The sequence below is a fragment of the Alligator sinensis genome, unplaced genomic scaffold (assembly GCF_000455745.1).
Source record: "Alligator sinensis unplaced genomic scaffold, ASM45574v1 scaffold533_1, whole genome shotgun sequence".
Lineage (NCBI taxonomy): Eukaryota > Metazoa > Chordata > Crocodylia > Alligatoridae > Alligator > Alligator sinensis.
Window position 1 is genome coordinate 647029 of NW_005842330.1, and position 23611 is coordinate 670639.

Sequence of the window (23611 nt, forward strand, 5' to 3'; positions counted from 1 at the left end):
GTGTAAAGTGCCCTCTATTCAGTGCTGGTGAGACCTTAGCTACAGTATTTGGATTACTTTGGGGCACTACATCTCAAATATATGAAGGATCGTTGTAAAAATGATAGTAATAAACTATTTTCTGTATTCACAGAAGACAGGTTAAATAATGGTCTTAAAATTACAGAAAATTTGGTTGTATATTAGGAAGAACTTTCTAACTTTGAAAGGCTAGGCAGAAATATTCCTGCCCTGAGTATAGAGTTTGATAAGATGACCTCCTGAGGTCCCTTATAGCTCTATTTCTTGGTGATTCTTTGATGTAACATAGGTCATATCCCTTATTTTTCAACTACTGCAAACTGTATTTTGAAGTGAAAATGCATGTTATTTACTCTCCTGGAATTATGCCAAGATAGGAAGAAGCAAAGAGCATACATTTAACCAATGTGAACAGGATTATTTCTGTGACTAAGTTTACCAAACTTCCTAAGTGTGTGTAAATCAAGCCCTCTATTTTTACATTGTGATTCAATCAGTGTTTAAAATTGATTTAAGTAGCTTCATCTTCCTAGACCCTCAACCTATGTACTGGTATCAAAAATTCTTCCTCAATTAATAAATATTGGCCTGTTTTTTTCTTAATGATGTAGAAACAAGTGGTCATTAGAGACAAACGTATCCTCTCTGCCCCCAGATATAGATAATATACATATACCCTGTATGGTGGAGGGAGGGGGGGAGAGGGAAAAGGTGCATACCCAGGTATAGTTAATATACATATACCCAGCATGGGAAGGTATGTGCATATGTATAGGGCATATATGTATATCAGGGATCTCAGGAGGTCATCTAATCAAGCCCCATGCTCAGGGCATTGGCTTGGAACATCTAAACCAATCCAAACAAGGGATCAATTACAGAAACATAGAGAAGTAGGTCTGCAAGTTACCTCCATAGGTTCTCTAGTCCAACACTCTGTCTGAGGGGAGGAGGGTCATCCCTATCCAAACCATCCTATACAAATCCATAATCTAACCTCTTAATACAACTACAATCAAGCTAAACACAACACGAGACATAACACCCTGCTACCAATAAACCAGGAGGACCAGTAAACTAGGAGGACCATGGCAGACACCACCCTGCTTCTGTAAGAGGTTGTTAATATACACTCAAGAGATCTCAAGAACAAAGCCACATCTCCCACTAGGAAGGATGGCAAAAAAGCCCACAATCCATACCAATCTTACTATGGGGTAAAATTCCTCCCAGACCCCAAATATAGCAATCAGTCTGTCCCTAAATGGAGGGACAAGACTCTAGCCAGGAATCTCCAGCTTTAAGTCACAGCAGGAGCATTGGCACATCCCAGTCAAAATCCACAGCTGGCTTCTGCCAATACCCGATGCCTCTGAGGAGGGCTTAAAGAAGTGACATATGTACAGCAGGGGGTGGAGTGGGGTGGAGAGGTGGCACAGGAGACATTCAGATTACAAGGTAAGCATAGCTATGCCTAGATCATCTCTGAGCAGTGGCTGTCCAACTTCTTCCTGAACACCTTTAGCAGTGGAGAGTCCACCACTTCCCTAGACAGTCTATTATAGTAGACTAAAGAAGTAATTAATATGCAATATCCAATCTGAGTCTGTTTTCCTGCAACTTTAAGCCAATGGACCATGTCCTCCTTCTTCACAGCAAAAGATTAAAAAAAAATAGCTGCTTCTTTATAGCAGCCCTTCAACTATTTAAAGACTGGTATTGTGTCCTGTCTTAAGTACCTTTTACCTTCATAGTTAGAAAGTTCTCTCTAATATCGAACATACATTTCCTTGTAATGTAGGCAACCATTGATCCTCTGGATCATGGTGTACTTGGAAAAGGTCTAGGCAGGTGCCTAACAAATCCACTTGTATTGTGTCCTGCAAGCATCACACCAAGACTTTTGATGAATATGCCTAGGCATGAGTATGGAAGGGTGCCCAATACCTACCCTCGTCCCCCACCTTTAGACCACTGAGACAGAATCCAAAGGCCAGAACGAGTCCAGTTGTTCAGTGTCTTGATGGTTGTAACTTCTGCCAGAGAGCAAGAGATACGAACTGCTGCTGACTCCCTAATGCCTCAGCAATGGTGCATTTCTGTCTGGGTGCGGTGGTCCCTTAACTTTTCTCCAACCAAGGAGTATCCATAAGGCAGTGGGTGCTACAGTTTTGAGGTGCCCTATACTTATCTTACTCTGGAAATTGCAACATTGTGGTATTTTTTATAAGAGCTACCCTGCCACAAGTAGCCCCTCCATGTTGGCACCAGGCCCTCCAGTCAGATGCAGTTTATGGTCATACACAGGACCATACATACAGGCGCTCACAGAGCCATATGGGTTTGATGCTTAGTAACAAGACAGTGATCCAGCAGGAAACAAGAATTAATAGTCAAAATGTACTAAAAAAATTGTAATTTCCATGACTTGTTTCCTTCTTTCTCTTCAGAGCAAATGCAAATAAAAATAAATAAAAAATAAGAAAAGCAAGACAATAACCTGAAAATAACCACATTTACCTTCTGAAACAAACACAAAACAGAAAATATATTTGATGACCACTCATTTTAGGAGCTGATTCAGATAATGCAAAAAGTTGCCAACATGAGAAAAAAAGCAATTGCTTTTTTAACTATCAGGCAGCACAAAGTTACATTTTAACTTTTCATGATGCAGTGTCCCCCTGTGATTTCACCTGTACAGAAGATTAACATTAACATTTTACAATACATTTGTCACTGTCAACTATATGCGTGTTTCCTGTGCAGTACCTGATTATTATGCAAGTTTATAGACATCACCCTCATTTTGTTCTTTCTTCAAATCCCACCCTCCCAAGAAGCCCAAAATTGGTATCTTCACTTTTCCTTTCAGAATATCATCTATTAATTTTACACTGACTATTAAAAAGTTTGAAAAGAGAATTCTTTCTAATGAAAACCAGTTCCTAACCTGCATGAAGATCAAGATGCAAAATAATTCCTATGACCCTAGACTTCATTCTTTTAAAACCATGCCTTAATATTCTAAATATTTGTTATTGTTGCCACTGAAGCAATTTTATGCCACTAAATAAAATGAGCAAACAAAAAAGAAAATCACATATGCAATTATCCATCTAAGTGTGTGTAAATCAGGCCTTCCATTTTTACATCATGATTCAATTAGTAAATAAAATTGATTCGAGTTATTACGTGTTCCTAGACTCTCAACCCATGCACATCAATCAAACACCCCAACCCTACACCAAATCCCTCAAACCAGAACCAGCAACATCCTCCAAGGACACCAGCTACGCTAGCTCTAAGCATGCTAAGGACTGCCCGATATACAAAGAAAACACAACCTCTGGCTTAGTTTAAAAGGAACAAAGTTAGGAAAAGAAGTTACCACAAATGTTTTCTGTGTATGTGACCAATTTTGCAAACATAGAATATCAGATTGCATACAAACCAGGGTATAGCATATATTGATTGATTTCTACATCCAGCATGATGTTCCTGGAAGATTTGCTATCTTTTTCTTTCTTATTTTTATTCCCTAAGTTTTTACCTTTTAAATTTCCTTTCTTCCACACAACACATTGATTGTGTTTCATTATTAGTCATAAAGTTACAAACATAAAATTAAAAGTAGGCTGTAATGTTTCAGTTTCTTCTGGAAAAAAAAATCACAGAATTAAAATGTGAAAAAAAACCCTCTAATATTTTAATGAGCATTAATCCCTCCTTTTACAAAGTGCGACTTACAGAAAGCAAAGTTCCCACAGCCTTCAACCCTAGAAGTTTTGAAGAAAATTAGGATTTTCGTTTTTTATGTAAGATACAGGTACATGACATTTATTTACCTGCATGGAAATCTACACCCACAGCAAATGAAGTTCCAGATATAGGCATTAAGGCATCTGTTTTGTCATTTGGATCAAGAGGAATTCCTCTAATTCCTTCGTGAACAGAATACATAAGAAATGATTCAATACCTGAGGGAAAATAAATAATTAAAACAAAATTCAGTCATTTAGATTAATATGCAATGCTGTGCACAATCTAGGTACTTAAATAAATACTTAAAACTCATACATCTAGATTTCTTTAGAAGTTTATCTGTTCCTCGTTAAGCATCACTGCATTGTTTTCTTGCTTTCTACATAAGCAAACATACAAATTATAAGACACCAAAGAACAATGACCTCATGTCACTTTATAGACTTCCTGTATTCTTTCTTGAAACTAAGCCCTGGTTGAAAAATAATCCCCTCTTGGTTAAAACATTTCTAGTCATGGTAAATCCATCAGCCATCCTTAGTAAGTTGCCCTACCGTTTAGTTGTCCTCACTGTTCGGGTGACTTATTTCTACTGTGAATGTATTTTGTTTCCACTGATGTCTTCCTAAAGACCCCTCCTCCCCACTAATATTAAAGTTCTGTTCACAATGAAGATGCTCACTGAGTATAACAAAATCATATCTTAACCAGCTTTTTTGCATTAAATTGAACAGATTGAGGGCATATTTTAGTCAGTCATTCTCATAGCTTTTCCCTGAACCGTCTTCAAATTTTAACATCCTCCCTGAATTGTGGATACTGGAACTATACACAGTATCATTCATACCAGTGCCAAATGGATGCATCTCTACACCTATTTAAGATTCCCATGTTTATGCATTCAAGGATGACATTACTCCCTCTTCTATTAACAGTTTTATACTGTAAAATCATGTTCACTCAGTAATCCATTATGATACCAGAGTCATATCTGGGTTCACTGCTACCCAGGATATCACCCCCAACCTTGCAAACATAGTACCCTCTTTATCCTTTGGTGTATGCCAAATGAGATGTTTTTTCTTTTTAAACCTTATCTACTTTAAATATTTTAATTTGATAGTTATAATATATTCATGTGAGTGTATAATATGATATATTATACGCATATTATGGTATGCAGGCAAAATCAAGGTTAAGAAAATAATGTTTTAGGGTGTCATCTTTCGCTTAATTATGGTTAATTTTAAAGCACTGAGGGATTACAAAACATCAGATTTAACCTTGTTCATTCAGCCTCAGTACTGCATTCTTCTGTGTTTATCCTATTCAATGAATGAGACAGGGATCATACAGAAAAACTGTATGTTGATTATGTAATTAAAATTTCTGGGCACCTATACATGTGCCGGATGTCTAGTCTGACACGTGCTAATTAGCACATCATAGCAGACTCAATTAACCAAGTCAGCTGCAAGCAGCCTCTGTGTCTCTTGTATTCAGCAACTCTGTGCTTCAAAATGCCAGTGGGGCTGCTCTAACTAAAGCTCCAATGTGTTTTAGTTCAAAAGTACACCTCCGCCATGTTCTCAGAGCTGACATGCATTTTGCCACTTATACAATTGTATGTGCCGCAGCACTTTTAAAAGCGCCTGGTGCTGTGGCACAAACATGTGTACAAATGCCTCAAAGATCCAAATGTTGGGAGAGATTCCAAAGTATTTAATTTGAAATCTTTTCAAGAAATTGGAGAGAGGGGAGGTGGAGGTGGGGGAGAATCCTTCAACTGCAACAAATTCTGGAGGTAGAACCCTCTCTGGAGTTTAGGGTTAAAATAATAATTGTAACCCTTATGCATACCCATTTATTTTAAATTTGCCTCTGTTAAGTTTCCAAAACATTAGTTTTTCATATCCTATGACAATAGGAGTATGAAAAAAAAGATATATTCCTCTTGTTTTGTTAAAAAAAACCCCTAAATATATAGAGCAATCCAAGAGACATGAAAAGCAAAAAAAGCAAAAAAAGAGCTGTTATACTTCATACTTTTTCAGTGCATCTTTGTTTGAAAAGAAAGAGATATACATGTTTCCTAGCATTTATTTATTATTTATTTATTTTTAGCCAAAATAAATCTGTTTGAAAAAAAAGGAACAAGGGAATGAAATATGGAAATGAAAATCAAAGTTGCAATTCAACCTTTAACTTAATGATAACTCTGTGTTCCCACTTTAATCTAACCATACTTTTATTAGTAACACTACTCATTTAAGTTTAAAAAATAGTAGGAATATTATTATCCTTTCTGTTTCATTGTTTCCATAGCATTTGGCTTAGCAAAATTAGAATTTTAAAGCTTTATACCTTGACATGACATACGATTTTTTTGAAGATTGTAGCCCACGGTACACATGCATGTTCTAGTAGTTTCTGATGTTGGTAAGCAAAGTTGGGAACATCCACCATTGTTGGTTTGACAGGAATTGATACCTACAGGAAGACCGGGGGAGGGGGGTGGGGGGGAAGAAAAAAGAGAGGAGAAAAACAATTCCTGGATACAGTTTACTGCATACTGTTGAAAATTAGGCTGTTCTATTACATAATATTAGGGTTAATATATAATTTTATCATATCATAATATTATGATAATCTGAATTATGAGAATACAGATATGCATATGCTGAAATTACAACAATCTTCAGATTAATTTCATATTATGGTTTTACAATCCATTAAAGTTCCTTTCAAATAAACTAGCCCTGACTTAATTTCTTCTTAGAACACTCTTTTGGCATAATCAGAAAAGGGAGTAGGGAAGGATGTCTACTTTAAATTAAGAAAACATGGTCATTTTGAAAATATTACTATGTCAAGTTCACATTGTTGAATGGTCTGGGCCATGTTCCTACATGGAAGTCATTGTTAAAACTAAATTTAATGTTAAAGAAATATGTTTGTTTATTAAGTATGTATTAATTTACTGACTTATTTTTTCTTGGTAACAACACACCTGATTCTCCAAATACTGTGTCAAGTTCATAACCTTGTGAGTTACCTCTTTATCCAAGACATGAATTTTCATTATTTCTATACTGTGTCAATAGCAAACATTATCCTGGTAATCATAGATAGAAGTCCCTCAGAAATACCCCAAGAAGAGTCCAGGCACAGTTTACTAATTAAAAATGAATGTCTAAACTTAAATAACTTATTAACTTGCACAGCAAGTTCATTAAATATCTAATGCTTAAACCGCTCTTAACTACATTAGGACTTGCAATAATATTCACAGCATGTTAGGAATTGACACAAACTTCAATAAATCCCCCTCAGAAATGAAAAGTACCATGAGCAGATATGCATCAAATGTGCTGCAAAAATATAAGATAGCACAATAACCAAAAACAAAACACAACAAAAACCCAGAAAGAATTATTTTGGCTCCTAAACTCATATTAAGATGGTGGGATTTGATTGTGCAATCAGACCTCCTCTTCTTACATGCCACTTTTATTTTGAACTCACAACTGTTTCCTGATTCTTTGAACAGATTCTACATTTGAGACAATAGATATATTATGATGATCCAACTAAAGAGCTGGAATAAACTGATGAGGTTTTGGATGCCTTTCAGGGAATGTTATGGCTTCAAATTCTCAGCTGTCTACTGGTTGTTTGATACAATTTATAATGATTTTTTGCTTAGACAAAACAGCACACTAAATCTCCCTCTAAACATGCTCTCCAACATCTTTCAACCTTCTTCTGATTTACATATGACTTCCAACATATGAACTGCAGAGACGTCTAGAGCACTAACTGCATATGTCTAAGGGTTAGTCCAAGCAATTACAGCATAACGCTTTTTGAGTTAGGCATCTGCACCTATGGAGCCATTTCCCATCAAATCAAGATCATCAAAATAATATGATTAAAGTGTTTCCTGGTATGGGGAGTTTCAAGTTGTTTTTTTGTGCTGTTTTCCACTATCACAATAAAGCAGACAAATAGTCTCTCTTTCTTGTTCCCTTCTGTCCTGTCAGGTTCATACCAACAGAACGACATTTGTCAATTACCAGCTGAAACTACAAGTATCTCCCTAAGATAGGAGTTGTAGGTTTTTCCAAGAAACACCTCTGTTCAAGGAATCATTACTGGATATTTCTGTGAATGACTAATGGTCCCCAGTAGGATGGTTATAGAGAAGTTGTTGGAAAAGCACATTAAATGTTTCCTAGCTAGATACAATGTTATTAATCTCATACATGTTTAAAGCTGAATATGGGACTGAAACAACACTGCTAATATTAACTGATGACCTCTTTCCAGAAAACAATGAGAATAGAACATTTTTGGTGATTTTATGAAAATATATACTCTTCCTCAAAAGGGGGTATATTCAGTCTGAGTCTTGGAGCATTCCCAAATCCCAAGCAGAACATTACTTACGAGTACTATGGTCATATTCGTAAAGTGGTACAGCAGTAGTTTCATCCTCAGAAGGACACATTAGAATACCTCTCTGGTGATATCCTGTATTTAGACAGCTCTCACTTTAATTGGAGTTCCCAGAATCATTTATTATAAAAAATGGAGACTCCATGACATTGGTCAATACCCCCAAACTATTATCAGAATGTGACAGGAAGAAACATCACTCCATGGTCAAGATAAACACGAGTCATGCTTTTCAGGGTCTGAACTGACACAAAGACACATTGTGCCTCTGTCTTAGCTCATACCTTTCTGCCTGAAGTCAATTCACAGGCAGATCAGCTCTCTCCAATGTCTTGATACTGAAACAGTGGCCTATATTTCTTATGGTATTGACTCTTTGGTATAAATGTACTCAGTATGTTAACAGCAAGGATAATTCCAGTTGTTTAATCACCAAGAGATTGTGCAATACTGAGAAAGTTGGTGCAAAAGATACCTGCACTGTGGAGATCATTTTCAGTGTCATCAGCAAGGAGATCATGGGTATCATGGACCAAAATAGCTTACATTATGCTTTCTTAATAGTGGTTGCCTTGAGGAGTCTATCAAATATTTGATATACAGAAATGGCTAAATAAAAAATAGAGTCAGGAGTGATCCCCCTGAGGAAAGTTTCAATCATTTTAATCTCTAATCATCTCCAGTTTCACGTAGGACTTTAAACAATCCTTAATTGTACACTATATTACCTGAGCTTGAACCAAGTATGATACCACCATCAATTTTTACTTTAATTTATATATTACCAATACACTAAGAAAGAAAAGATGCACATTCACAGCTTTTCTATTTAATCCTGTTGCATTATGGAATGCAGAGAATACAGAAAGCTTCTTATAAATGTTTTAACAAATTTCTAATGCAAATTGAAAATTAGAAGATAAGCTTTAACTATCAGGGGAGTGAAGATTTGGAATAGTCTTCCAAATAAAGTGGTGGGGGCAGAGAACCTGAATCATACTAAGACTGAACTAGATATATTTATGGATGGTAAAACAGCATGGTGAATTCTTTCTGGTTCTTTTCTTAAGGTCTCCTGAGCAGTAACATAACTAGGGCTTGGTGATAGGGCACAGGTTCCAGGGGAGGTGGGAGGAGGAGGGCACCAGAATGAAGTCAAGGGGATGCTGGAGTGTCAGCAGGGGATATCATATAGGATATCCAATGCAGAAAAAAATACAGTTCATTTAAAAAGCAAGAGAAAAAATATTTTTAAAGGGGAATTGAAACTATGTGCAAAGTGCCCTGCAGGCTTCTAATTAAGATATGCAGTAAGAAAGATATGATGTCCTGTATTTCTACTTTACAAATTTGTGGTCGACGATGTACTCAACAATATTACTTTTTTTCTTTTATTGGAGAAACATGCTGATAATTCATTTGCCCAATTAAGAAAAAAAGCTTTGATTTTTCTTCTCACTTGCATCTGATGTACATCATAGTAACGTGATTCAAAATAATTAAATTGCCTAAAAATAGCAAGATAAATGAGATTATCAATGTCTGTTTCTCTGATATCGTGTCATTTAGTTAAATTTCCAGCAGGTACAGGGGTAAATGAAACTGGTAAATAAAAAGACAAAAAAACTTATTCACATTTATGTCTGAGTTTTGACTAACTTCAATAGTTCATAGGAATTTCCTGTCATATTCTGCATCAAATTAAAAACTTCTGAAAGTAAATAGTATAAACTATAATACATTACACATATATACTCTGGAATCAAGGTTTTATTTTTAACCTTGTGTTAGATAAACCCTGAGACCAAATATTATATTATCTCTATAGACACTTCAGTATTAATATTGAAGGAAGAATAATTACATGCTCTAATAATAGCTAAAAATACAATTTACCTTGCTGTGCTGCTTTATCATACACTTTCATATGTACAACCCCAGAAGTCTTATTTCGCAGAACAGTTGGATTTCTTCCATCTTTTTTGCTGCAGGTACCCAGCTGAGCTAAGTTTTGGTCTGCCCACCACAGTTTTTTATCTGTAAAAAAATTAAAGGGTTGTTTTTTTTTTTAATTAAGAGGATAAGCCTACTGAATAATGTATAACTATAAATATAAAACCTTTATTTATCATTAAAATTGTAATTCTCCATCAGTTTTGAAGACATCTGAGTACTGAAAGTATGAGGAATATCATTATAAATACACACACACACACACGTATGCATGTGCACACGCCATACATTTTTATCACACTTTCACTTCTTTGCTATATATAGGAAGTTTCCAAGCATTTTTAAAGTAAGCACAGTGCTTGTGAAGGATATATATTTAGTATTCATGAGAAATGTAGGTCTCTATTTGCAGAACTCTGAAAGTTTAAACTTCATGATAAGTCAGTCAAGCATTATTTTTAATAACTTCATATAGATATAAGGCAGAGTAGAGATGTTAGGATGGCTTACTCTGCACAGTCTCCAAGCTTCCAGTCCTAAGCCTCAGGTGTTCAAATTAGTAAGAGCACGATGTAATTTTTTTTTAATGTGGACACCTGTTTGCAAGGAATTAGGCAGGGACTGTCAACAAGTTTCAGATGAATCACAAAACTGTGGGCATATTTTAATAACATTTTGTCACTACTGCCAAGGACAGATTTGAAAAGCGGGAAGCAAGCAAACAACCAAACAAAGACAACTTCTGAATCCACATATAAAAGTTTTACATTTTCTAGTCCCCACAAATCCATGCATTCAAAATATTTGATTACTGGATCACCTACATGTCAAACTTATTAACTGATTTATTGCTGGTTATTTTTTTTTAATTACTTATTTATTTGGTATAGTCAGCTATCATGCAATATTTAAGTTTAAAAAAGACCAATTTGATTATTTTATCCATCTGGAGTCTCAGGCAAGGTTCTTACAGTAAAGATGCTCCAGTCTTTTGCTGATCTAATTAAGTGTCACAAGGTGCAGGGCTTTCATGATTTCCTTATGAGATACTAAGAGATCTTAGTCTCAGGACTTAGAGAGCTTCAAATTAGGAAATATGGTGAGGGTTATTTCTTTGTTTCCTTCTCTTGCTGCTGTTTGATTGTTTTACTTTTATAGCACCATTCATAGATAGAACAATGGGTTGTAAAAGAAGTAATGATCACCAGGGAATGGAGGGAAGACTGTGTAGGAGAGCCAGCGAAAGCACTTCAGATAGAGAAGGGCAGAAGCAGCAACATCAGTGAGGAAGTGCAATCTATTCCTCAGACAGCATTATTATTTCTCAGTACTAAGCATGGGAGGTCAGGATGCAGGGTTCAAATAAAGGGTTTGCATGGTGGAATTCTACTGATGCCTTTCTTGACACTTGCTTGACTCTATTTGGCCTGTATAGGAAGGATTATATTGTACCGTACTGTATTGTATATCCCTTTTAGTTCTCAAAATTTTCTATGTGTGTGTAGGTGTGTGCACATGCTTGTACATATATATATATATATATATATATATTATATAATAACACTCATACACATGAGGATGAAAGTATACCTGATATTTTTAAGAAGACACTAATTAAGTTAATCCTTTCTTAGCACATAATCTAGTTGACTGTCTTCAATTTTAAACACTTTAAATCCAAGCTGCAAACATATAGTAAGCTGGGTACTCATAGAACATCTCACTTAGCCTTCTATGACTGGTAACTTAATAGAGCTAGACAGGTTTACTGCACGCAGGAATCATGGGCTATGTACACACATTCAAATTATCTGGGAGAATTCTCCTGATAGATAAACTTTCCCTGACATATATGCTAGGGCCCTGAAGAATGGAGGGTTTGCAGTGTGCAGACAGGGTGTTGGGGAGAGGAAGCTGTACACACTTCTCACCCTGCTCCATAGGCTCTATTGGTCTGCCTAGCAAAAGATGAGAGGAGTGCATAGGGCAGCCCTGATTAACTGGCCCAGACTGTCTCCAGTCAGCCTGTCTTTCCCTGCAGCACAACGTGAGGATTGTGAAGTGGGCATGTTCTATAAGAGTCCAGCAAGAAACACACCGTCTCGCTGGGGTAGGAAGGATACTGGAGGACTGTGTTCTCTTGTGAGAGAAGCCATGGCATGTACAGAAACTGGGAGTGATTTAGCAATTATTCCCAAATTATTTTTCTCCCAAAGCTGCCATTTTTAGTTTGGGGAAAAAAAATTACAAAACTGTGGGCATATTTTAATAACATTTTGTCACTACTGCCTAGGACAGATTTGAAAAGCGGGAAGCAAGCAAACAACCAAACAAAGACAACTTTTGAATCCACTAGAAAAAAAACCCTGGACATCTGTACACCTGTGGTTTTTCCAAGGAGAGCAGTGACTCTCCCAGGAGAAACTGAATGTCTATACAAGGTCCACATGATGATCATCACTAACACTACTCCCATAGGTGTGTATCCTCAGAAGTGACTTGCTTGGGAAAGGGAACTTCTGGGTTCTGGTCCCCGCTGCAAAGACTGTTTACACATTTTACTCAGACAATCATTGCTTAAAGAACAGAAATTATGATGCAATAATCTTTCATGTAAAGGCCAGCTTCTTGTCTATATAAAATCAATCCTTTTCTCCAGAGGGAATATATTCAGCATGAATAAAATATATTTGGTTTAGGAAATGTTTTACTGAGAAAGGGGTTCAAGTCTCTTCTACTAGTTAAAAGTCCTTTCTCCTGTTATTACACTCGAGTCCATTTTTCTTTAAACACCTGTCACCTATCATAGGAATTCTGTTTTGCAGCAACTCTTTCATTTTGTAGAGGTTGTACATAAACAGTAAGACTGAGCATTTTGAGAAGGCCACCTCTGTTAGCAGCTCCAATGGGAATGATTAGTGAGAGTGATCTCATCAGAGAATCATATCTGCAATCAGTCAGCCTTAGACTTCTTAAAAGCCATGACAGTGGAAGTTTAGACCAGAACAGAGTCTTGCAATAGGCTATATCTACAAATCATTAAGTTCATACCCATATACACAGTGGAGGGAAGGAAAAATAATATTAAAAAATATTTATTTTTTTAGAAGAAATTGCGTGTATGTGCACACACGCATTTATAACATGTTATTCACAATGAAGTTTACACATTATACCCCCACCTTAACAACAGAAGGCAATATTGTGTGACAAATTAAAACACGTCTTGAGAAAAAAAGTTATTCTGTTATTTCAATGTGCTGTGTTATAAATAATATTTTACTTATAACTAAAGTCATTCATTTTTAAGTAATCATTATTAATAAATGTTAAAAAAAAACAGACCTAACCAAATAAATGCATTTCACTTCTGTAAAAAAAAAATAAATAATAATAAGAAGAATAATAACAACAGTGTTTTAGAAAATGAGTTCTTCCTGGATTGGAATTAAAATCTCAGAAATTCCTACAGAAGTAAAATTCCACAATATTTCATTTTTGAAACACTAACATCTTCCCACTCTGCGAATATTGCTTACCAAGTAGCACTGAAGCCTGAGAAACCCTTGCTTTTACAGAAGTCCACCTAGAAGTCTGTAAAGTCTTATAAGCTTCAGATACACACCATAAACACTGTGGGAAGAGCGCTTCTACTGCAGTAGCTGAGCTGCAAAGGATCTGGGGAGTCCTGGTTTGAAATTCTGTTGGGGAGGTTGCCGTGCCAGGGTACCAGGGAGTACCAGAGTAACCCCTGAATACTATTGAGATGGTCAGGGAGCAGACAAGCTGGCATGAAGCTCCCTAGACTTTTTTCAAATGATTTGTAAAAACAAACACATTGCACAAGACTCAGCATTTCCATTCTCAGATGGAAAAGATTCAGCTGAAAAGTTTCTGACCCTGTCTACCATTTAACCTGAACACTTCTGAGTTTTGGTGTGCGAGTTTTCTTGAGGAATTTTTGTAATTATCTTTCACCTCACTCCCCACCCTGAATCAAAAGTTCTTGATTTCCCTTTCCCAGAAATTATATATATGTCAGAATTGTCCCACTGGTGACCCATAGTCTGCATGTGGCCTAAAAGGGTTTAATATACCCCCAGGCCCTTACCCAGCATCTGCTCCCCCAATTTCTGCAGCCGGGGTCTCTAGGCTTCTCCTCTCCCTTAGCTTTTCATGGTTTTATAGTGCTTAGGGTCAGAAGGGACCTAAACAGGTCATCAGGTTCGACCCCCTGCCGCAGGCAGGAATGAGTGCTGGGGTCATAAACACTGCGGCCAAATATCTATACAGCCTCTTGTAGACAACCAAGGTAGGAGAGAGCACCACCTCCCAAAATGGGGGTCCATTTTGCTTCCTGAACCTGCCCCAGGTGGTGGGATGGCACAGTCCATGGTGCCAAGGGTGCCCATGGTGCAGCAAAGGACCTGAGGTGGTGGCCATCCACATGTGTGCTAGTGCAGCCCCTGGGTTTTGCAGTCTCCAACCACTTAGAAGATGAAGATGAACAAACCTATATGAAATAATCAAATAACCAAAGGAGCAGCACAGGCCATGCTACTTTTTTGCTTCAGGATTCAAAGGGACTGAATCTTTAAGCTTGTATACATAGATTGCAAAGGTCTTTTAGGTATGTACCATCATGTGGGCCCTCACATTTCACAATGAACATGTTCAGATAGCATTCTTTGCCCCCTACACTATCTGAATTCAGAAATTCTTCCTAGCACAGGGGAATGTTCAGGTGACATACCTTGTAGCCATTTCCTCTCAGTTATTATTCCCCAATACTTTGGTGTGGGGGTGAGTCAGAGGGATACCTCTCCTGTACAATACTATGCTAATTCACAGCTACTAGATGGTCATTAAGGGACCACAGCTGGATGAAAAATTAGAGTAGCCTAAAGACTGAGGCTGGAGCATCTTGAGAAGGAGAGGGCTCTAATCAAGTGCCTGGTGTCTCTCAGCCATGTGCCAAGTAGACCTTCATGTACATAAGAATATGTCTGTTTAAATTCCAAAGCTGAGGATGATCTTTGGACATTGACATCAAATGCTCATGGCAAAATAATCTGTTTAAGAATCAAGCTGACACATTCCACACTCAAATCTTCCATATTGAGTATAAGCTATTGGCATAAAAAGACTATATTTCAACAGTTCAGTCCAGAAATGACAAATATATGGACTACAGATTCAAAGTTTCTCTTTGAAGGGAAAGCTACCTTTGGGTCAGGAAACAATAATTAATAAATATTTTTTAAAAACCTGGCCTGATCAGTACTATAGTTTAAAAAGATTAAATATTGGAAAAATCTAACTTAACTCTCAAACTGAGGAGTCTTCTAACAAATACTAGCTGACCACACAGTTAAGTGGTGCTAAGTAATTTTCTGCCAGATTGCCCTGGTTGTCTTTCTGAAAAAACAAACACATTTTTATTTCAACTGAGTCTGAGAGAGCTTCCCCTCACCTCTGCCTCAAGCTCAATCAAATACTTTAAATGAAGTTCAGATATACTTTGCTAAGATTTACAGCTAAGATTTATTAACATCAAGAAAAGATCTCCTAACTAACTTTGAAGGGCATCATATATGCATTTAATAAGGCAGATGACAACATATGATTTCCAACAGCATTCCTATACCCTGTGCTGGGTTGTGGTATAAGAGCTAAGACTTTGAAAAATAAACTGTCATTCACCAGGGTCCATAAGCAAACACTGACATAACACCATGACCCATGGTAATAATGGCATGAGATAGGGCTACTTGTTTTAGAACAGAAACCTCACAACTATGTATTGCTTCAATTGAATCAGTCAGAATCAAGGCAGTCTCTACTCTACCCTGTGGTTGGAAGAAGACAAAATCAGTCATGGGTATGCATGTATTCAAAAACTGCCTTACAAAAGCTTGATCAACAAAGAGAGATTGTGCTGTAGTGAATATTTAACTAAATTGTTTTTCCAAAGATTGTTTTTAAGTAGCATTACAACAAATATGAATACCAACAAAAATAACACTTAACTGTTCTCAGCCTTTTTCATAGATACCTATGTCCCTGAACAAATACCTGACACTTTCCACTGGCCATTAGCTAGGAGAAACAAGATCTACACAAAGAATGTAATATGAAGTTCTTCTAAACACATCCAAAACCTCTGGAAGCCTTATTGGCCTAAATTCAAGAAAATAATATCTAGCATTTGTCCCTTTCAGATAATATCCAGCTTCCATGGACTCTATCTGTTCAAACTCATGACTGTTTTATCTGCAAAGAAGCTAAACAAATTCCTTACTAGAGAAGGACTATCTACAACAACCAGTCAGACAGAGACTGGAAGAAATATGCTATCTACCACTCATAATAAATCTTCTGAATGAGGCTTTACAGGTGTCTCCCCAGAGCTGTGGCATAAGAACTCAAAAAATCTTCATGATGCAAGGTAACAGCTTCAGCAAAGGACTTTAACCTCACCTGCTAAATTTCTTCATTAATTTACAGGTCATCCACAAGCCATAGTGGCCTATGAGACCAGGAAAAAGGTGCTTAGAGGGCATTCTTCCTATCAGTGAGGAATCTTATCATACTGCTGATGCAATATTCCACTATCAGTAACTTATTTTCCCTTCACAGTCTACCAGAGGCACTAAGGTTATCGGCTTCAGAGACCAAAATGTCAAAACAGGTAACTAATGAATTTCCTTTTAGAGGGATTAATAAACTCACCGTCCAATTAAATTATTATTTTCTAGAATTTACCACCTCAAACCAGAACTAAAAGGCCAATTTCATTTAGATTTGGGGGGGGGGGGGCAGAATAGGATTTATATTGGAAACACAGTTTCAATTTGGTCTGTTCTATCACATTTACTTGTTTTGGAATTACTATAATATAAACACCAAGGTACTATTTGAGAACTATCAATATATGATCAACAGTTACTAGAATAATATATATTAATATATATTTTCAAATTAATTAACATCTTACCTCTAACTAGATTCAATTATTAATCACTATAAAAGATAATCCTGGAGTGGGTTTCTATTTTTCTTCAATCTGCTGTATTTATTTTAGATGTCTCGAATTAAATGAAAGGATCAAATCAAGCAATTCTGTATAACCCTAAGCATAAAAATACAGAATCATTTTCAGTTCAGACATAATGTTGTAATTGGGGATTAGCCAAAACTGAAATTTTGGATGGGAAACTTTCAAACTTTGGGCAAATTTGGATTGGGAACAAAACTTCATGGCTTGAGCCAAACTGTAGAGGCCTTTAAAGAGGCCTTTGTGTACTTTAGTTTGGGTGCACTATTGCAACTTAATGAAGTTCACCTTCATTGTTATTTAGATATTGAAATATCCAAGCAGATATTTCAATATTTAAATCATAGAATCCGTACATACAAGTTATTTAATTGCAGGTGGAAAAAAATGCTATGATTAATTTTGGAGACATAACTACCTTCACAAAAAAGGAAATTAGTACTGAAAATCAAGGAAGCTACAACTTAATCCACTAGTTTATTTAATTAAATGATGAGAAATAATTGAATCAATCACATGAATATATTCTGAATATCAAGGCAATGTATTCAATTCAAAATGCTTCTGAAGGACCTGTAGAGTAGGCTTTTCATAAATTATATTTGGAAAGGGGAACAACCATTTTCACCATGACACACAAGAAGACAAATGAAATCCTTATAAAGCATTCAGTGTGAAATCTAAAGGAAACCTATCACCTCTCCTGACAGTCAGTATCCAGACTGAGTGAAAAGATGATCCTGTAAAGCATTAGAAACTTGACTTATATCAATATATCCCATACCTAATGATTCTGTGATCAGATTATTCCTACAATGAAAAAAATAATGTAATAGATTTGGATGAGGCTGAGTCGCATCATATATCGATTTATGTACATGGATGTGACAAAATGAAAGATAGCAATAGCTGCATGAAGGAGGGTGGGAGGAAAATGTTCCATGATGGCAGCCATGGGGAAAGGTATAATTTTAAAGAAGAATCTGAGATTATGGAATTAAATATTGTGAGTTAGATCCCAAAAGTTTGGTCTAGGTGTACTCAAGTGCAGGACTTAGACTATTTAATTCCATTCTTCTAATGTGCCCCCTGGCATTATTTAGATCACTGCAGCTATCACAATCTCCTATTGCCTGCTGCTTTAGTTGTGATTTGTGAGACCTTATTTCATTCCAGCTGCTCTTGAATTCATACAGTTTGAGGTGGAAGAAGCGGCAAATGACACAGAGGTAGGTATAGTCACTTCACGTGTATAGGGAATATCCCTTATGCTAAATGAAGCTACTGTTAAGGTACATCTCCATAGCTTTTAAAATGTTGTTATAAAGCAAAACAGTTTGAAACAGGAGGCAGGATCTGGCCCTCCATATTTTGGCTGCTTCTGTTCTAGCAAACTACTACAATGACATCTTGTCTCCTAAATAATCAATAAGGAAGACTCTCACCCAAATATATAAACACAAAAATGATTATTCAGCAATGTCCATTTGAAATAGCTCCCATGTTTCCTCTCTCCCTAGCTGAATAACTTCCCCACTCCAATTCTGCATTCCTCAGTGGAGCATTTAGTAATGAGATTCTTTTGCTTACTGTGCTGCTAAATGAGACTCTTACTCCTCTCATAAACAGTAAACAGTAGCTAGACCACCTACCTCTCCTTCTAATTCCCATCATGTAATTAGACAATCCTGTTATCTTTGTTCTCAGATCACAGAATCATTTTTTTCACAATAGATATTAGAATTAGAAGACAATTCAGCACAGGATAATCTCATCACTAGCCTTTAGAGTATTGGCCTTCTTTGGATATAGAAGATGAATGGTCCCCTGCACCTATACAATTAAAAAAAATGAAATGAATCATAATAGAATGCTCAAGTACACTACACACTGATTCTTCTTTGTTCTTCTCCCATTATTGCATGATCTCTGGATATTTACAAACATTTTAATAAATCAAGTTTTTCAACTGAAATACAATTTGCAAAGCGTGTTGTTCTTGTCATTATTTTTAAGGTAGTGGGTGGAATTAACAGGGGGTGAGGATGAAAGGGCTTTTTAAAAGGCTAGGCGGTGTAGGGATGGTAGCTGATGGTCCAAATCAGAAGAAAAAAAGGCTTGGAATGACAATATATTGATGCCAATAGCATGTTCTGATTTTTTAACATTGATTTCTTTTTTAAAATCTGAAATTCTGAAGACCAGATATCCTGGGGCCACCCTCCGTGTACCACATGCCACAATCCAAGCCAGTTTAGTTGGATGGCTACATGAAAAAGCTAAAGAGTGAAGTGTTCAATTGTTCAAATTTAGTTAGAATGGGCAATACCCACCCGGTTTGAAGGGCATAGCTTGATTCCAAACAATCTGCTACATTGCTATATCTGATGATAAATGAACTAGATCAGCCAAAATTTGGACAAAATCTTTTAGTTTTATTCATTCACTCCTGAGATCTAACTAAAAGTTAGAATGATGTTATTTATTCTAAAGAGTTCACTAAAACAGTTCACTAAAAACTCTGGGTACCTTTACATGTACTCCAGGGGTGGGCATGCTTAAGTAGAATGGCTCTGAGAGCCTCTCTAATTAAAGCACCCACAGTGTCTCATGTATTCAACAACTCACACTTCAAAATGGCAGCAGCGGTGCTATAACTAAATCTCATTCAACAAGCTTTAGTTAAAGCACCCCGATGCCATTTTGAAGTGCAGGAACACTGAATCCGTGAGACATAGAGGCTGCTGGAGCATGCTAGTTAGACTTGATCAATCAAATCTGCTCCAATGCACTGTAAATACAGCATATCAGAGCAGCACCCCCCCACATCTACAGGCACCCTCTGTTTCAAACTAAAAGTAAATTTCTCATGTAACATAATGATAGAAAAATATAAATACAAAGTCAGAAAGCAAAGGAATCTAATATTATTTTTCCAACAACTAAAGTATTATCTGTTAACATACCTCTTGACTGAACATAAAACACTTTGAATCTGGTATCAGAAGAATTTCACCTTCATCAAATGGGAAAGGATGCAACATCAATATTTTAAGCCTTTAAGTAAGATCCTGAAGTTAAAATGATTTAATTGTTACATTTATGGTAATGAGAGTACTCTCCAATCACTAATTACTATCTTGTTGCTGAAACTGCACTATAGTATATGTTGCAATTGTTATATTTATCCATTTTGTAGGGTAATGAGCATTACAAAAAGCAACATATTGGGAAAGAGCAATTTAAAGTGACAAAAAAATGCTACACTAGCACTGCATACTGTCCTTTGGAGATTTCAAGCAGTACTTTGAATGAACATTTTGATGGGCCATTAGTTTTCATTAATGGTGGTTTGAGTACTTAAGGAAGACAACTATGTACTCTACTTAGCACTGGGCAAATTGCCTAGATATATTTCATATATTACTGTTAATGTAACAAATAGTGTTCTGGCAATTAGAAGACTGATGGCTTAGAAAATGTAGGTGCATGTGAAGTTTCTTGAAGTAAGTAGCACCTATCAGTACAGGTTGATGTTTCCTCTAATTTGTTTTTTTGTTTGTCTTTTGTGAAAAGCTTCCATCATTTGGAAATTGTTTGCCACTCCATCCTTTGTCTAATCAGTTATCTTCTACCAAATCAGCAGAAAGAAAATATCACTTTTTTCCCTCACAGGTAGAAACTCCTTTTACAAAAAAGTGAATTTCCTAGCAAAATTCAATCTGTGATCCACAGCCTATGCTTCAGCAGAAAGCAAAACACCTAGGTTGAGACCCCAAATATTTCAAGACTATCAATCTTTCAAGGCCTTCCATGGCCTGCCTTCACCATTTAGCATTAATTCAGTGGTGAATGAATCATTTCTCACTCACCATTGAGAATTTAACTCTCATTTCAGTTGACCCATTATCAGCCCTCTAGTATTCCCCTTATTAAATATTCAGAACAATTACCTTGGTGGTTTTGCCTTCTTCTGTATGTTATCCTTGGGAAGTGCCCCTGACACACATATTTACAAAAATAACATAAACATTACTTTAAACTTTTCTTTCCCGTTATGTCTACAACAAGACTTCATAATAATAATGGTGCTTGTTTGAAGGCTAGGAGGGGTTATTCTGGGACAATCTCTTTAAGAACTGGGTCTTCTTCTAGTATGGGTTGCAATTGTTTAAGAATTTTCCATATCGGTTCCAGGGAGGGGTGATATGTCATAAGCAGTGGTCTGAGATTTATAGGGTTTTTTCTTCTGTACTGTATCAATTCTTCATGTGGTATCCAGCATGTTCAAGAAGTTCACCACTGGTGTTATAAAGTTTTTCCCATTTCAGATGAAGGTTATCTCCTAAGACTGGAGTTAAGAAAGGCTGCATGATCACCTCACTAACTTTTTTCTCGATGTTCCTCACTGTGATGCTACATCTGACCACCAACAAGCTTCCAGTCAGAGTGGATGGTAAGCTGTTTGAATGGATGGAGTGAAGCTAAACTACTGAATGGATGGTAAGGTGTTTAATTTCAGCTGACTCCAAGCCAAAACGAAGACTGCCTTGACCTCAATCACTGAGCTCCAGTAGGCTGATGGTGCTGTAGTGTATGGTCACTTGGAAGCAGATCTTTAGGCAATCATCAACACCTTTACTGAGACAAGAGAAAATGGGACTGATGCTTAACTTTCAGAAGACTAAGATCTTCCATCAACAAGCTCTTAATGTGCAGTTCCTATTTCCAGCAATTCCAATTTAGGGTGAGAGTCTGGAGAACGTTGAGTATTTCCCATACCTTGGAAGTCAACTCTCACAGAAGGCTTAAAAGACTTCTGTGAAAAAGAAATCCAATGAAGAAATCCAACATCAATAAAGAAATGAAGAAATCCAACAACGGTGAAGAAATCCTACATCGTCTCAAATGAGCAAGTGCAGCCTTTGGACGCTTGGGGAAAGGGGTGTTTGAAGACTGCAACTTCAGGTTCAAAACCAAGTTCATGGTTTATCAGGCAGTTGTGATCCCTACCTTACTGTACAGAGCTGAGATGTGGACAACGTACAGGAAACACCTCAAGTCACTGGAGAAGTACCATTAGTGCTGCTTGCAGAAGATCCTTTAAATCCAGTGGCAAGACAGGTGCACCAAAATTAATGTACTTTTGCAAGAAAACACTATGAACATCAAGGTGATAATCTTCCAACATCAATTTTGCTGGGCTGGCCACATCATCTGGAGGTCCAACTCCAGATTCCTGAAGCAAGTTTTATTTTCCCAGCTCAGTCAAAATGTACACTCAAGAAGAGGACAGAGAAAACACTTCCAGGATATCATCAAGGCCAACTTGAAAAAATACAACAACATCAACTTGTGGGAGACTATCACCCAGAACCACCCCAAATGGAAGAAGAGTCTGCTGCAAGGATCTCAGTACCTTGAAACCTCATGATGACAACAGGAGACAGAAAAGTAGGAATGCCAGAAACAATGTGTAGCAGACTGAACCAAGAATCCAGAGCTGCCCAGCTGAGCATAAATATGTGCCTGAGTTGCAATAGAACCTGTCAAACCCATATTGGTCTTGTCAGGCATCTTTGGACCCACAGTTACGGCATTCATGGAAGACAATCATCCTTGACTGCAAGTGATTGCCCATGATGACGACATGGTCTCCTAACACATATTAACTTTAATAGGCTACTATGTTCCAATAAATTTCAACTGTTGCAAGTGAACATGTGACACCATCTTAATTATTTTGTCAAAAGAAATAAAGTGGGTTTGGTTTGGTTTCATTTTTTTCTTAATAAATCTTTGCTGGTTCCTAGTGATCAGCCTTTCCTCTTCAAGATGCTTACATGGTTATTTTTTAAATAATTTGCTCCAGTAACTTCCCAGATACTGAAGTTAGGCAGACTAGGTCTCTAACTCCTTGTGACCTCCATTATCCTTTTTTTGAAGATGGCTATGTCAGCCTTTTTTGCATTCTTTGCAACTTTGCCCATATCACATAACTTTTAAAATATTATTTCCAATTTCTCTGAAATCCCTTTAGCCAGTTCTTTGAGCAAACTGGGATGAATTTCATCAGACCCTGTCTACTTAAATCCATTCAAATTAATCAAATGTATCTGAAGCACTTTTTAGTTTTCATGACCCTCAACATTTCTCCTTCCTTTTTTATATTATTTTTTGCTAACTGTCTGGTTGCAGCTTATGTTTTTGGAGAAGAGGAAGACAAAGTAACTGTTAAAAAGTTCTCTGCTTTCTTTGCATCTTTTATTAATAGCTCACCCTGGCAATTAAGCTACCTTGGTCTTCCTTATATGACCAATCCATTTATAGAATTCCTTCTTGTTGTCTTCATTTTCC

General features: G+C 36.7%; 1 protein-coding gene across 1 annotated transcript in view; it reads right to left on the minus strand.

Annotated features, from left to right (window-relative positions):
* LRP1B (LDL receptor related protein 1B) overlaps nucleotides 1-23611 on the minus strand; it is a 1375759-nt gene that overhangs the window by 494203 nt on the left and 857945 nt on the right. Inside the window, exons 33-35 of the mRNA XM_006028602.1 lie at nucleotides 10141-10281; nucleotides 6151-6276; nucleotides 3870-4001 (exon numbers count right to left, since the gene is read on the minus strand). Coding sequence (XP_006028664.1) covers nucleotides 3870-4001; nucleotides 6151-6276; nucleotides 10141-10281 — 399 coding nt within the window. The remainder of the gene's footprint in view (nucleotides 1-3869; nucleotides 4002-6150; nucleotides 6277-10140; nucleotides 10282-23611) is intronic.